This window comes from Dendropsophus ebraccatus, chromosome 2 (genome assembly GCF_027789765.1).
Source record: "Dendropsophus ebraccatus isolate aDenEbr1 chromosome 2, aDenEbr1.pat, whole genome shotgun sequence".
In the NCBI taxonomy this organism is placed as follows: domain Eukaryota; kingdom Metazoa; phylum Chordata; class Amphibia; order Anura; family Hylidae; genus Dendropsophus; species Dendropsophus ebraccatus.
The window spans coordinates 60,025,696-60,042,457 of record NC_091455.1 but is presented as its reverse complement, the minus strand read 5'-3'; the positions used below and the strand labels follow the sequence as shown (position 1 = coordinate 60,042,457).

Genomic DNA, 16,762 nt, shown 5'->3' with positions numbered 1-16,762 from the left:
AGTGTGCTGTAGCTTGCAGTCCCCTAGTAAGCATGGTGCCTTTTGGCAATTTTCTGTGCAGTGGATTATGCCCAATCCTACAGTAACGAATGTCAAAGAGTTGTTTGTACCACACTCTGGCACACCTCACCACTCATTCTTCCTCCCTATCCTGCATGAATAATCAATGATACCCAGCCTCCTGCTTGCTCAGCTGTCAGCTAGTGTCTCTGATTGCAGACCAGTCCTCTGTAGGCAGCTCATGTCTGAAAGAAACACTCAGATTTACTTGAATCTCTGGGACCAAATGTGTTGGAGTTGTGGTCCAGGGGTAATTTATCTGTCTAGAGACCTGCCAACAGTTCATTCTCTGGTTCAAATCCTCTGATGGAAAAAAAATACAGGTCTGTGTACACAAGGGCTATGTTCACACACTGTTGAAATTTAGTGAATGGCTGTCATTTACTGACAAATATCGGCCATTTTTTTTAAAATGACAGCAATTTTTTTCCATTAAATGGCGGCCATCCACTCAATTTCAACAGTGTGTGAACAAAGCTTTCTGTGTTATCAATCCACTTACGGTTTTGGTTGCAAAATACTGATCAAAATACCGGGCAAAATACTGTGTAAACATAGCCTTAAAAATTATACAATAATGAGAATTCCATCAGGGGATTTGAACCCGGGAATCAACTGGTGGCAGGTCTCTAGACAGATGAGTTACCCCTGGACCACAGCTCCAATACATTTGGAGTCAGAGATTCAAGTATATCTGAGTGTTTATTTCAGACGTGAGCTGCCTACAGAGGACTGATCTACAATCAGAGACACTGGCTGACAGCTGAGCGATCAGGAGGCCGGGCAGCATTGATTATTCACGAAGGAGAGGGAGGTGGAAGGAGTGGTGAGGTCTGCAAAAGTGTGGCACAAACAATTACTCTTTGACACTTTATTACAGTAGGAGACATGAGACTGTGCAAAATTCACTGTACAGAAAATTACCAAAAGGTACCATACTCACTAGGGGTCTGCCAGCTACAGCACACTGTCAGCACCTCAGGAAGAGCCCAGGAGCTGACAGGTTTCCTTTAATTATTGGCTGAACTGGCTGACATCACAATGTGTAATAGGGCTAGCTATCAGCTCACGATTGTGAACACCCACTACATGAACTATACTCTAGCCCTGACAGTGTGGAACCGAGCATTGTTCCTGCATAGTCACCCATACACATCTTTCTGTGTCTTACGTGACCCTTAGCAGAAGGCAGACTGCCAAATCTGGCAACCGGTATTCTAATGAAAGACTTGATAGGCTGTTTATAACTGCTGTCAATGACATCCTCCCTACAGCATGTCGAAGGTTATTAGTAGAACGTATAAAGGATAGAAATTACATTCTTCCCAATAAAATATATTCAGAAACCACTATTTATGCAACATACATGATCTTCTAATACTGCTGTGAAGCCTCAGTCAACCCATTTTTTAACTGGTTTTATTTGACCTTTTTCATTTTTTTTTATCAGGATTAATATATTAGAAATATTAATTTCTAGATTCAGGTAGATGTTGCTGGAGGTATTGTTAAGAGGAGAGCATTTTGGTACTTGTGTTGTTTCAATAAATGTTACATAGATCAATAGTATAAGCAAATCTGGGAAAGTTGTAATAGCTCTTATCTGAAACAAATGCTGTTATCCAACATCTTCCCTCTCCCTCTTCCTGCTAATCTTTCACTCGCAAAATAAGTTTAGCAAAGACTTTTGTTTTCTGGTTCCAACCTGTCATCTGATCTGTGGGCTAGCTACAAGTCTATGGGGGGGGGGGGGGCAGGAAAGAGGAGGATAGGAAGGGGAGTGCAGAGCGAGAAAGAAACATGCTTAAAGTGACACTGTCACCCCCTATTTGCAATATGACTGCTCTTCACAGGTGTAAAGGGTAAATGTTACAGCTTTCATTACTTATTGTATATCACACCTCATGGTGCTTGTTCTGGTAAAAAGTCGTTTTTATCACCTGTGGATTGGTATATGTGGGCGGGGCCTCATTGAGTATGTGCCACATCGCTCCGCCCCTAGCGCCACTTAACCCTGCCCCATCCGTAACGGCATCATCACATAGGCCTAGAGCTTTAGGTAGGCCTTTCCAATGGCTGCTGAGGGGGCGGGGCCTATGCGGCAATGACGTCACAAATGGAGGCAGGGTTAAGTGGCGCTAGGGGCGGAGCGATGTGGCACATAGGCCGCGAGGCCCCACCCACATATACCAATCCACAGGTGATAAAAGGGACTTTTTACCATAACAAGCACCATGAGGTATAATATAAAATAAGTAATGAAAGCTGTAACATTTAATCTTTACACCTGTGAAGAGCAGTCAAAATGCAAATAGGGGGTGACAGTGTCACTTTAAAACTTGCAGAGCAGAAATCTGCTGGAAATGTCATATACAAGATTAATAATGGCCACATATGGTGCTACTTCTCACATTCACACACAGGACAGCTGAAAAGTCATTTGGCAGGAACACTTTAACTGCCTTCCATGGAATCAGGACATTGCCCGATGTCACAAAACACTGCTTCAGGTAGATACTGTATATTACAGGATGCATTACCCAGATCAATTCCTAGTAGTCAGATTGTTACTTGCATTATGCCATTGGCTCCGCAGCTCTGTTCTAACACCATAATAAATGACGGCCCCAGAGAAAACATGTGTTACTTTTTGGCTGAGATTTAGAAGGTTGTGTTGTGGGACAGAGGATTTAAATGTGGCAAAAACCTCTTAGAAGCATGGCTGGTACATACATATTGTCTATATTTTCTAACTGGGTCCAAAATTCTAGTTATTCTTGGCTTTTAATTTCTAATCTTCCATTTGGGGAGAAATGATGTAAACAATCTAAAATTAAAAAGTCAGCCATTTACTATATGTGATGGATGCTTTTTGTATGCGGCGTTGAAGGACATTTTTCCATATTTTCATAAATGTATCAAAACACAATTATTCATGTTATTTAGAAATAGTACAGTACATAGCAATTCTTAAAGGGGTTTTACGATCGTGACCTCTTTTTTGGCAATTCCATGGGGGAGGGTGGGTGAAAACAATTACATCCACTTGTGTCAGGCTGCTTCCGGGGTTCTGAAATGTGACATGGCAGCCTGCAGCCACTGGCTGAGTGGACCTGCAACATCATGTCTCAGAACCCCCGGAGACCGGGGCCCATGTGGTGGAATGTGGGCACCAGTGCTGGAGCCAGGGAGGTAAGTGGATGTAATTGTTTTCACCCACCCCCTCCCCGAGCAGTGGCAAAAAAGGGATCCAGCTTTACAAAATGGATGGTCTATCATCAGGACCAGTAATATAAGATCAGAGAGTTCTAAAACCTGACACCCCAACAATCTGTTGTTGTAGCGGCTTCAGAGGCACTACTACATTACTAGCACTGGCACGAGGTTGAATTGAGTGGGACAATGCTGCAATACCTTGCACTGCCACAATTAGTGTAACATTGCAAGGACAAGCAGGAATAAACATTTCACTGCTTACATGATTGTTGCAGACCCTTTAATCGGCCATGCCAGCAGTTAAAGGGGTTATCCAGCGCTACAAAAACATGGATACTTTCCCCCCTCTCTTGTCTCCAGTTCAGGTGTGGTTTGCAATTTAAGCTCCATTTACTTCAATGGAACTGAGTTCCAAACCACACCCACTCTGTAGACAAGAGTGGGGAAAAAATAGCCATGTTTTTGTAGAGCTGGATAACCCCTTTAAGGCTCTATTACACTAAACGATTATCGGCTGTATTCGGCCGTTACGGATGATAATCGTCTTAGAAGACAACGATCAGCTGACATCAGTCTTGTAATAGAAGACAACGATAAGTCGACATGAACGATGCAGTCGTTTGTCTTTCAACATGTTGAAAGACAAACAACTAATATAGTAGTGATCTCCTATTCCGTGGAGCGACAGCAGCAGACTGCTGCTATTTGCAATGGGCTGCCCAGACGATCTAGCGATCACCCGGGCAGCCCCCCCGCTGTCATAATTTTTACACTCTCTGAACCAGAAGTCATCGAGTCACTCCCTGGCGGCTGCTTCCAACACCATTGGCTTGATAGTTCCTTTCCTATGCCCAAACATGAAGAAACCTATTAATCAAGACTGGTGGACTAGGGAAAAGCCACAGAGGACAGCCCCAAAGATTTATGACTGTGCTATACCTAATAAAGTTGAAAAGGGCATTTTAGTGAGCCTCTCTAAGTAGCATAGACAGCAGTGTCATAGGTGGCCGCACCTCCTGTCTGCTCTATGTTCCCTAGTTGGGAAATAACACACGATTCATGGAAATGGGCAAACACTCCACAATACCTCTTGTTCTGGATGGTTAGTAGTAGAGTATTGTCGTACAGTACCAGAAATGGAGTCAATGGGAAAGTTTTTATCAAACATGGTGTAAAGTGAAACTGGCTCAGTTGCCCCTAGCAACCAATCAGATTCCACCTTTCATTTTCCAAAAAGTTAGTGAGGAATGAAAGGTAGAATCTGATTGGTTGCTAGGGGCAACTGAGCCAGTTTCACTAACACCATGTTTGATAAATCTCCCCCAATGTATTTAATATGTACATTCATGATAGGAAGAGTATGTTTAGTCTGAATGTGGCTAAAGTGGACGCTGTGAACAAATAACTGACACCTAAACTTTCTAATTCACAAATAGTTCATAAACTGCTCCTGGCCTCTGCAAGTTTCTACAGGTTAGGAAGTTTGCTTACCCATAGACTCATATGTGAGGAAGACAGAACGACTAGGGCCCTTTTACATGGACCAACGCAGTGATGCAAGCGAGAGCTGATCAGAGAGATCATGTTGTATCATGTGGCCTGTTAACTTCATAATATTTGCCTGAACATTGTGGTTTACACATGAAAATGTGTGGGCAAATGGTGGTGATTATAATGCCCATGAATAAGACATTTCTGGCCCTCCTATGTGGACCGACTTTCGGCAGTGAGGGTTCCAGCCTGACAATAATTGGCCCGTGTAAAATATCAGTGTGTACATAGGTTGACTGCATGGACACATGGATGTCCAATCTAAAAGGACTTTCCTTGTGGACAGAATGAATGTAAAATGTCTTTTTAGAATTTTTTGTAGCAAAAATACATAAAAATATGCTAAAATACATAAAAAGTTAGGTCAGTAGTTGTTCTGCTGTTCCAATTATCAGTAAAAGCACTTTAACACAAGGACAAATTACACTGTGACTGATGGTTATGTCACCATGTAGTCTCATATTGTCACTAGAGTAACAATAACTGGCTGTCTGCCTTGAGAATAAGAAGGTAAGGAGGCAGGGGTTGACGGATTAATGCAGAATTTATTAGCCAGTAAATCACTCATAAAAGCCAACTGGAGTTTTTAAGGTACCAAAACGACATTTCTCCATTAACATCAACAATCATATAAAGTTGATAACATTGGTACCTGGCACTGGTCGCATTGGCTACCTGGAATTGGTCCTTCAATGTAAATAGAGTTGCGGGAAAGCGTGGAAAGATTGTTTTAAATCTATTAATGGAAATTCTGATGAATAAGTCATTGTTTCTTTGGGAGTCCGTCAGACTCCATAATAAATAACATCCCCTAACAGGTATAGATCTTGTAAGGCAGGATCTGAGTTTAAGATGTTATAATAGACGGTAAAGAGGTTGCGGTTGCACCTAAGGCTAAACTTAAACAGGTTTTCTAGTAAAAAATGACTTTTTCCTGTGGATAGGGGAAAAGTAGGAGGTCGTGGTTGGTCCGACCTCTGTACCCCCCGCCAATCTTCGTATCAGGCCCTCTCTTCTGTATTATGAATGGAGCTGCAGGTCATTCCTATGGAGCCGATGGAAAGAGCCGAACACATAGCTCTTCCTGTGTACTCGGCTCTTTCCATCGCTCTATAGCATGACCCCCTACTTCTCCCCTATACTATGGATAGGGAAAAAATACTTCCTGGGCAACCTCTTTAATGCCTAAAATGCCCAATAACCTTCCTGCTACATCACAGGACTCCGGTCCTATAAATGGTGTAAAATTGTATTAGGACAATTAATGTACATCCACTGTGTTACCCAAATGGTTTGGCTTCGGGCCACACTCAAGAGTGGACTCAGGTTTGACGAGTCTATAGCAAAGCAATGGGGCGCATAAGTGGTGCACACCATCTATTCAAGGGACAATTTCTCCCCATTCTCGAGATCAGTGGGGGTCTCAGTGGTCAGACCCCACTGATCAGTTGCTATCCCCTATTCTTGGATAGGGCATAACAAGTTCTAATGGGAATACCCCTTTAAATAGGCAGTACTGAACAAGATTGGGGGGGGGGGGGGGGGGGGCGGACATATTAGAAGTCTGCTTGCTTTTACTTTGAGTAGCAGGGAGAGAATGTGCTAAACCTACAGGGCAGGCCAGCATGGTGGCAGCTGACAATAGAGAGTGGCCATGGACCAGGAACCAGTGCTGGTGAGAACTCTGGCAGGAGCCAAACACTGGTTTTACAGCAATGGTTTGGGATCACTGGCTAATACATTCTGCATTATTTTGTCACCCTTTGCCTCCTTACCTTCTTATTCACAAGACAGGAGAGACAATGTCTTCCTGTCAGAGGTTTTCTTTACATTCTTTACTATCTTTTATATAGCCTAGATTGACCAATGACTTACATGACTATATTGATACTGTACAAATAATTCCTAAAGCTTCCTAGCCTGGTGCCCTACCTGCATCTCACTGACTTCCGCTGCTGCATCCAGTTTAGAAGGCTAAGCCCCACAATATATATTTGGGCAGTAAGTCAGTTCAGCCTAATGTAAGAATTTGTAGCTATTACTATGCATATGCTATATCATGACCTCTGAGGACAAATTTGGCATCTGTCTTCATTATTATAGTTCCTTTGCCAAATTATCACATAGATGGGCTAAAACTTTGTATTACATTAGCATGAGCACATGAACACTTCAGTGATGCTGACAACTTCCTTTAAAATAGACGTATTCCTTATGTACTATATATATCAGTTCTGATCCAGTGGATAACCCACTAAATGGTATCCTAAAGTGTTCAACCTGGGGCAAGTAAAAGCATTCTCTGCTCCAACCAACTCCTAATGGGGTTATCTAGTGCTACAAAAAGATGGCCTCTTTCTTCCAGAGGCAGCACCACTCTTGTCTCCAGTTTGGGTGCAGGTTGTGTAACTCTGTTCCATTAAAGTGAATGAAGATTAATTGCAAACCACATCTGAACTGGAGACAAGAGTGGTGCTGTCTCTGGAAGAAAGTAGCCATGTTTTTCTAGCGCTGGATTACCCCTTTAATACTTATAAAACTTGTATACAGATGATGGCAGTGAAGTAAACAGTGCTCAGCAATGATTTTACATATCTAACTATAACAGTAACATCTCTAGCGCTGGATAACCTCTTTAATACTTACTGGGAATCTCAATACTTCAATCTTTCCTGTGAAGCCAAATGGCTGTGCATGATTTGGTCATATATTTTGATACCAATGACATACACATAGAGTGTTAGTGGCAGCAGGTGCAACAGGACATAGACTCCTATTGGGACCATAGGTCCTCATTACTATACAGAAGTGAATTGATGCAGAGAGAAACAGAATACTATGACCTAGAGATGTTACTGTTATAGTTAGAAATGTAAAATCATTGCTGAGCACTGTTTGCTTCACTGCCATCATCTGTATACACATTGGGAAAATCCTACCATTTCAAGTAACATATCTTACGATTGACTTAATTATTAAAAAAGAACTTAAGGAGACATTTTGCAGGTTGAAAGCAGATGGCACTGTTAAAATACCTGCAATGTGTAAAAGGGCAATAAACAAGTTCCCCAAGTGGCCAATAAAAATAGAAAGCTATTTAATTCTCATATTAAAAGAGCAAAGTATGCTTTAGATTATCTTACAAAGATAGCGGTGTATAGATCTAGTCCTAATTGAGTACATTTAGCATTCAGACAATTCTAATAAGACAACGGTGACAAATAAATATAAAGTTATTGGTATACTTTAAAGATCCCTGAGAAATCTTAGTCACTAAAGGAGCCTGCGAAGACGGCAGTGAAAGCAAACATACAAGGTAAATATAAAAGAATATGTAAATTGCCATATCTAAAGGGGCTTGGGGAATTTTATGCTCTTGGAGGCAAAGAAATGTTCTAATTTTGATGTAAGGTTATTGCTCGTCTATCTAAGTTGTGTGTAGATGTGAGAGGCTTCCCTATAAGCAAGATGCAAGTAAATAAGTAAATCCTTCCCTGCATCTACAGAGGTATACAGCAGATAAACATGTGGCCTGGGGATATGTTTTTTCATTCAGACCAGAAATTGGAGGACCTTTTGCATTTATACATCTGTGCTTTCATTTTTACTTTTGGAAACAGAGAAATGATAGCTCACCCATATTGGTTATGAGGAAATATGGAGAGATTTTTAAAGCACAGACATATTCTGCAGTATTGTACAGAGATTAGCTTCATTCACATTGGTCCCAAAATGTTACATCTTGCAGTAAGGAAAGGATGTTGCCTAAGGGGAAGACTTTTTCATCTGTAGTTTATCAAGTATATGTTTTCCCCGTAGGTCCTATGATGAGCACACACATTAAAGTAGCAGTGGTAACACACAAAAACACTTCAGAGCTTTAGAGTAACTCTTTTACTACCTAACATGTTCTTAAAGGTATATACCCATCTGAAATACTTATGGCACATCCACAAGATATGCCATAGGTGTCTACTAGATGCGGGTTCTGTGGGACCCACACCTATCTTCAGACCCCCAGCCCCTTCCAGCCTGTTCATGGCCACCTGAGGTTCTGAAAACAGCTGAATCCAGCAACATATACAATTGGGATAACTCCTATTGACTTTAAAGGGGTACTCCAGCGTGGGGGCACTTTTGCGCTGGGACCGAGGACGAGGTGGCCGAGGGAAAAGACATCCACTCACCTCCCGGTTCCAGCAGCGGGTCCCACATTGCGGCGCTCCGATGCCCGATTCCGGGTGGGAGGCAGTGAAGGAGGTGGGATCCTTCACTGAGTGGCTGAGCGGACCTGAGACGTCACGTCGCTGGCCCGCGTCAGACACCCGGAAGCAGCCGGGAACCGGGCACCGGAGCGCCGTGATGCGGGACCAGCGCTGGAACCGGAAAGGTGAGTGGACGTCTTTTTCCTCGGCCACCTCGTCCCCGGTCCCAGCACAAAAGTGCCCCCACACTGGAGTACCCCTTTAATATGCATTTGCACAACTTCCATTAAGTCACCAGTTTCGGCTCTTAACTCCACTGCCAATATGCTGGATGGGGGCTGGGAGCCCTTGATCTGAAGATAGCAATGTCAGGACTGTATCTTTGCGGAGTGTGATGCGCCCCTTGGCTCGTGCTGTGCGGCCGAGAAGGCACTGATTTTCTTGTATTCTATTTCTGTGTTTTGTTTTGCAGTGTCTGAACACTGGTTTATCTGTTCACTTTGTTTGGTGGACACACCTGACTTCACCTGCTGAGTTCTGTCTGGCCATGTCAGGGTTAATCTTTGTTTTGGTTCTGCTGTGACTGACAGGTCATCCTGCCAGTGGATCTGTTTGTTCTCAGGTGTCTGTGCTTGGAGATCAGGGGTATGGTCCAATTACGTCCTGGACCAGACCAGTGGCCTCCTATATAACTAACCCCAGTCTGTGCACTCATTGCTGGTTATTGACTTTGTCTCTGCCTGCTTGTGTCTTCTGTCTATTTGCATCTCCTGATCTTTGCCTTGTATCTTTTGACCTCCCTTGATTGCCACCTGCCCCTGACCATATCGCTTGTATTTTGACTACGCCTTTTGGATTCAGATTTTGTACTTTTGCTGCCCGATTGTTGTGCCCGGACTGTTTACTATTCTTTATTGTGTTTGTTTGTCTGTCTTGTTCTGTGTGCACCTATACTAGTGCAGGGAACGCCTTCATGGTTGTCCGTGGCTACCTAGGGCCGTTTGAGGCAATTAGGTAGGGACAGTTGGTGTGTTCAGTGTCAGGGCTCACTGTCTTGTCTTGTCCCTGCTGTTCGGATCCTGACAAGCAATGTATTCCAGAGTTGAGGGATAACTCTGTGTTATAGGAGATGCATGGTCTTTGGAAAATGAAAGGTAGAATATGATTGGTTGCTAAGGGCAACTGAGACAGTTTCACTTTACACCATGTTTTATAAATCTCCCCCATTGTCCACACAATTGTCTTTGAGTTCTGCAAATACAACTGTGTAAACTGTGTTTGTGCATTGTCTACATTGTTTTGAAAAATCGAAAAAAAAAATAATAAATAGCATAAATGCAAAAAAGAAGAAAATATTAACATGAATGCTTTCTAATATATATTCTGAAAGACGTCTCTAGTCGGAAGTTTTGATTTTTCTGTTTGCTGCTAGTTGTCAGGAGTTCTTCACTTTGCAGCCGTCCTGAACCTTTCACACCACTTGGCTGTGCTAGAGGACACAGTATAGCAGCATCTTAGGCCTCTTAACAAGGCAACGTTAACGGGAGAAGAACAAAGGCAACAAACGGCAGCCTTCCTACAGTAAAGGAACTTCAATCATTGAAGGTTCAGTGATTGAACTGATACAAATGTGTTTTCTTTTCCTTGACATCTAGTGAAATGTAAGGAAATATATGACCCACTGAGTTTCTTTTTTAACACATACTGCAGCAAGAGCCTCATGAATAGATGCCTAGATTTACTGCACTGTGTTATTGACAGCAAAGGGGGGTGTGAGGAATAGCTAAGCAGAATAGCACAGCGGTGCCGGATACACTTTATGAAAATCAAGTCATTTAAACAATGCAACCAATAATAGGAAACCTGATACGACTGAGCTGTGTAGTCAGAGCGCTGCGCCTGAAAACTTTACTGTTTCATGTCAGAGAGGAAGTATGGGGCCTATCAATAATTCTTCAAGCTGTCATCTTAGAGTACCCTGCAAATGTCAGGAATCGTGATAGGCTGCTTTATATTACTTCTGAAATGTTGTGTGCCTCGCTACAGTTTGTATAGACAATAAATAAGGCAGAATGGTAAGAGTTACATTTCAGGTAGTGGTAAGTTTGGATTACATTACTTTAGCAGTGCCCTTCTTATTTGATATTTTATATTGATTCATTGACTCATGCTGCCCTTATGGTATTGCATCTATGTATGTGTCCAAGCATTCTAAATAAGAATGAGCATTATGTGTAGGTGTCCTTGTGATTTCCTAATGAGTAGTATGCACATTACTAGCTGAGAGAGGCTTAAAGTATTCACCAATCCACCCCCCAAACTGCTGGCTCCTCTGTTTGATAAGAGAAGTCCTTCCCGGTTGTGTCTTTTAAAATGTGCACAGTGCCTTGGTTAGGGTGAAAAAAATTATCTTTTAGGTTCACATACTGTATTTTAGCATTAAACAATGGCCGTTACTGACAGCTAGCGAGTACAATAAGGGCGCCTTCACACCTACCGGATCCGCAGCAGATCGACAGCGGACTTGACTACATGCATGAACACAGCATTAAATCCGCACTGTAAAATCCGCTGCGGATACGGTGTGTGTGAAAGCACCCTAAGGTGTACCGTATCGCTGCGTATTTATCGCTGCGTGTTTGGTGCGATTTTTACATGCGAGTTTTGATTTTTAAATGATTTTCATGTGAAAATCAAAACTCGCATGTAAAAATCGCACCAAACATGCAGCGATAAATACGCAGCGATACGGTACATGTGAAGCTACCCTAAAGTGTATAGAACAACGGCCGTAGTGTATATACACTGCGTACACTGCAGCTGTTGTTCTCTGCGTCTGCACAAAATTTTAGATTTTGTGTGACCGCTATTCAGTGAACAGCGGCCGTACAAAATAGACTGTGCTCATAGTGTAAAGTACAGCTCCCGGCCCTACTTTACACTGTGGTCTATGGCAAATTGGAGTGCGGGCACACCCTGATGTGCCCGCATTCCTATTAAAATAGAGTGATGTTCATCCGGCTGAAACGGCCAGGTGAACAAGGCCGTTGTTCTTACTGACACATATTCTTTTAATTTTTTCTGTCTTTTTTCCAGTTGTAGATTTTCTGTTTGAGGGTGGCAGCCATGTCGTCTCCTAGAGATATAGGGAATTTATAACTTGCCTCTTTTCTACAGTCATGCTTATGCTTGTAAGTAGTGTACTTAAGTCCAAGCAATTTATTGAGAAGTTACATGATGTTTAGTGAAAATATAGCATCTCTGGGTTTCCCCACCTACTGCAGCCGCTGCCATTTCAGAAACAAACTCATCTTGGCAGCGACAGCCTGCTAGCCAATCGCTGACCGCAGTGCTTTCCTGTCTCAGTCAGTGATTGGCTGAGTGGGCTGTCACTTATGAGACAAGTTTATCTTGGAAATGGTGGTGGTAGTGGCTAGCGGGGGAACTCACAGATGCTGCAGGAGAACACCGGGGGATCATGAAAAGGTAAGAATAAGATGTTTATTATGTTTTATATAGGTGCCGCAGAGCTTCAAAGTCATATTGTGCAAAAATGTGCAATGTTTCTAAAAATGGTGCAGTATGCAAATGATACTTACCAGCCAAAGAATACTTACATGTGAGGCCTTCAGATCCCCACCATTTCCCTATTTTACATCTGTAAAGAAACAGTGGCACATACAGTATTTGGGCAATGCAGCCATTGCACAGACACTTATGAGAAATTTACACAAACCACCATTTGTAACCCCCCCCCCAATACTTTGCAGCAGCCATCAACCAAAGGACACAGTGATCTGGAGCTGACGCATCATTACAGTGATCATAACCATCAAAATCTTAAAAGCATTATATGAACTTTATGTGTAGACACTGCAGAGTACCTCCTTAAGAATGTTTACAGGTTTTGTCCTTCCCTGCACTCACAACCAAGGGGCCCACTCTGTGTGGATCCACAACATTGTCTAGAAAGGGTTTTATAGCATCTAGCAGCTCTTTCTGAACTTTATTTTTGCTAGTTTATTTAGTTTGTTTTAGCTTTGTTTTGTTAGTTACCTGCTCATTTTTGTTCATCTTTATTTTTTATTATTTTTGGGCGGACATTTTTGGAGCTTCAGAACCAGTCACTATTTTTTTTTTTTTTATAGAGTTTTGGTTTTAATTTACAATAATTTCAACTTATAATATTCAATGTGGACCCAATTAATATTGTAACTCACGGGGCCACTGTGTACCTATTATATCTTGTGGAGAGGGATCTAATACACTAGACATTCTTACTGACATACTTTTAAACTAACAGAAGGTTTACTTGATTGCTCCAATAAAACATTGCCTTTGAACATGTGCTGTACGCAAAACCCTAATTTAATTTCTGACTGTGATTCCTGAAATATTGCCTCTCCGTGAACTGATCCCAGCCTGCATGGTGCGAGAGAAGTTAAAAAACTCTCAGTTTTAGGGTCCTAAATGAAACTCTACCAAACACCGTTGAAGGAGATTTACTGAAGCAAAGATTTTTTGGCATTTTGAAAACCCACAATATTACTTTTTTATGGAGCTGATTTTGCACTGGCATTTTCCCAGCTGAATGTAAAAGAATATTTATGTTGTTAAATCAAGCTGTCCTTAGCTAAGGAGTAAGGCTGGAGAACGTCTTTGATTAATTCCCCTAAACCTCCCCAAAAGAACAAGTCGTTAATTTAATTCATCTAACAGATGCTTGGAAGATTTTTTTTCATTCATACGGCAGTTTATATGATTTTTAGCCTCTTATACGGTAGCTTTTTAGCATTTATAGTGGCCACAAATATGTGGTTAATGAAAATCTGCATAGTAAATTCTCACTATAAAGTTCAGATCTGTTCTATACTCACTATAGAAAAGGTACCAGGCTTTCTTGTCTCTGACTTCTAAACTCTTTTCAGGGTAGTCAATACTTGTCAATTTCTACCGCTAGTCGTAACCCGTATAATGCAGCTAAATTAACTATTCCTCTCCACTTTACTAAATTGTAATAAGGTAAATATTATATATTTGGGGTAAAATAAAACTCATTAACAACTTATAAAATATATTTTTAAGAATATTACTTTTTAAATGATCTTATCCTTGCCAATATCTATTAGACCTTAAGGAGTACTTTTTGGAGGGAATTAGGTAACCTATTAAATTAACATGAGCAAGAACATGTGATACTCTGAGGATACTTTTTAAAAAAATTTAGATGCACCAGCGTCATAATATCAGCTGACACAAGCTACCCATCTTGCTATGTCTACATGGTTAATAGAGATAAACTCTGTTCACAGTGTAGTGCAGGAGCCGAACAGTTGATTGTCGTGGGTCCTGGGTTTTGAGACCTGTCTGTTCTGGCCGGGGGGGGGAGAGAAACAAGACATCCCCCCGGACCTCCCCGGAATACTAACAAGAGGGCATCAGCAGCAAAACGTGCTGGCGGGATGAGTGGCGGGGTGTCAAGACGCGTGTCGCAGTGTGTGGCGGACGTGTGGAGGACATGGGGGCCCATGGACTAGGCTGCCTGCGGCGCCAGCTGTGAAGGTCCACTAGGGCATTAGGTCCTGGGTGGTGGCAGGTGGCAATGGGCAATCTTACTTTCAGGGGGGGGGGGGGGTGCCTTATTTTTAGGGGGAATGCCTTACTTTAGGCTAGTTGGGAGAGTAGTTGGGGTGTCTTAATTTAGGAGGGAATCTTATTAGTAGAAACATAGAAACATAGTAACTAGTACCTTTTATGTCAACTAATAAACATATTTTTTACCCTACGTGTTTCTGCTGAATAACCAGTGTCATCAGGGGCATAAGTTGCCATGGTATTGTTCTGTCAATTTATTGTTTTCACTGGTATAGTGATGACATGCTGATAGGACAACCATGCTGTCACATTGCCAGTCATTAGTAAGCAAAAAGTACAGGTTCTGTACTTATCAGCAAATGCTATTCATTTTTACCTGCAGTTTCATAGCTTTGACACTGGTAACATTACTGATGTCACTATGCACAGAACAGACTGCTGTGCCCAGTGATTGGTTGTAGATATGTGTTGATATCTCACGTCATTGGCACAGCAGTGTATACAGAGACCAGCAGGTGACCACAGGGCGGTCAGGCTCAGAGTAGCAGGCAATTAAAAAGATGCTTATATATAAGCAGCTTTCATACACTTTCATATGTGCATTGAAGAGCAAAAACATACATAAATATAATGCAGAGGATAGAGCAGCTTACATGTCTGTTTAGAGATTTGTAGACTAGGCAAGCTGTGCACTGTGTGTGGCTACAGCTAATACTATTTACCGCAATGAGATGAATGCTTTCACACTTCATCTAAAACCACGCTTAGGTTAAATGTTAACTGCAACTCTTTACGTGTGCATCTAGCCAGTGCAAAGCTGAATCACATCAGGTTTTTTCCTCAGCGAAGCAAAGCCAAAAAAGCACTTACTGTGAAGGAGGGCAGATGTCTCTGTTTCATAAAATCAGTGGTAAATGTTTGGATCAACTCCCTGTTTTGCTTTCCCAAGAGAAAATGCCAAAAAAGTACATTCTTCACGATTGTAGTTTACAAAAAGTATTATTGAAGTAAATGAGCCGAACCTTTAAGAAACATAAATAGAAATGGAAGCTTTAGTGTTTTTCTGAATCACTTGCTGGACTGTATCTGGTGCACATATAAACACGAGAACGTTTCAAGGAACAAAATAAAGGTTTGTAAAATATGGTCTGTTTTTCTACTTACAGAAAAGATTTTGTAAGGGATCATAGGGGGCGTTTTACCAATGAAAATGAAATCACCATTACTAATTACTAAGCTTTAATCTGTCATGGTTAGGTGTTTAGACCCCCACCAATTTCTGGGACAAGGCATTTTCTGTGACACTGCAGGAGACTTATCCTTTAGTAAGTCTAGAAAGCCCATCTCCTCCAGTAAGACAGGGACAGCAGCGAGATAAGGCAATAAGCGCTCAGCCTGGCTTGGTCTAGTAATTGGTGGAGTCTGTAGAACCAGACCCCAGCCTATCAAACCTATTGACATGTTCCTGCAACACTTCAAAAGTTTTCACCAGGGACCTGTTAATGTTATTTTCTTTTCTGACTAATTTATATACTATTATTATACTGCTTTATGTTTTCCTCTAGGTGGAATTAACAAATGATGTACAGTCTATTCTACTGATAATGATGGCTGTCATGGTTGGAAAAAAAGTTGCCGATAACTTCAACCACTCTCTCTTCAGTTGTTTATTGCAACTTAAAAAAATCCCACATCTTGAGGCTGAGCCGTGTGTTGTCGATGGTAAAAAGAAGTAAGTGTAGTGTTGCTTGTTTACAGTATTTGTGAGGAATAATCCAATTTGTGTTGGTTCTATTAAATCTGGTGATCTGGTCCATTATGAAGAAAAGAAGACAAGTATTGTTTCATTACCAGTGTATACACCAGCCACGGCTGTGCTTGGCAGTACCCTTCTGAACAGTTACCTTTTATTAATTTGTCCTGGGAGTGGATTATGTGCAGTCTCCTACTGTAATGAAGACTCAAAGAAGATATGTGGCTCAGCATTTGTGTCACACTCTGGAATGCAGCGCAACTGCTTCTTCCTCCCTTTTCTTCATGAATAATTTATGCTGCCCGGCTTCCTTCTCGCTCATGCTATTAGCCAGTGTCTTTGAGTAGTCTGAACTGCCTACAGAAGACTAATCTGCAATCAT

The 16,762-nt window shown here is 41.8% G+C and overlaps 1 protein-coding gene across 2 annotated transcripts in view; it reads left to right on the top strand.

Moving 5' to 3' along the window:
• LOC138784472 (chloride channel protein D-like) overlaps positions 1 to 16,762 on the top strand; it is a 120,241-nt gene that overhangs the window by 61,753 nt on the left and 41,726 nt on the right. For both annotated transcript variants that reach the window (XM_069960050.1, XM_069960052.1), the window contains exon 14: positions 16,193 to 16,359. In XM_069960050.1, the coding sequence (XP_069816151.1) occupies positions 16,193 to 16,359 (167 nt within the window). The remainder of the gene's footprint in view (positions 1 to 16,192; positions 16,360 to 16,762) is intronic.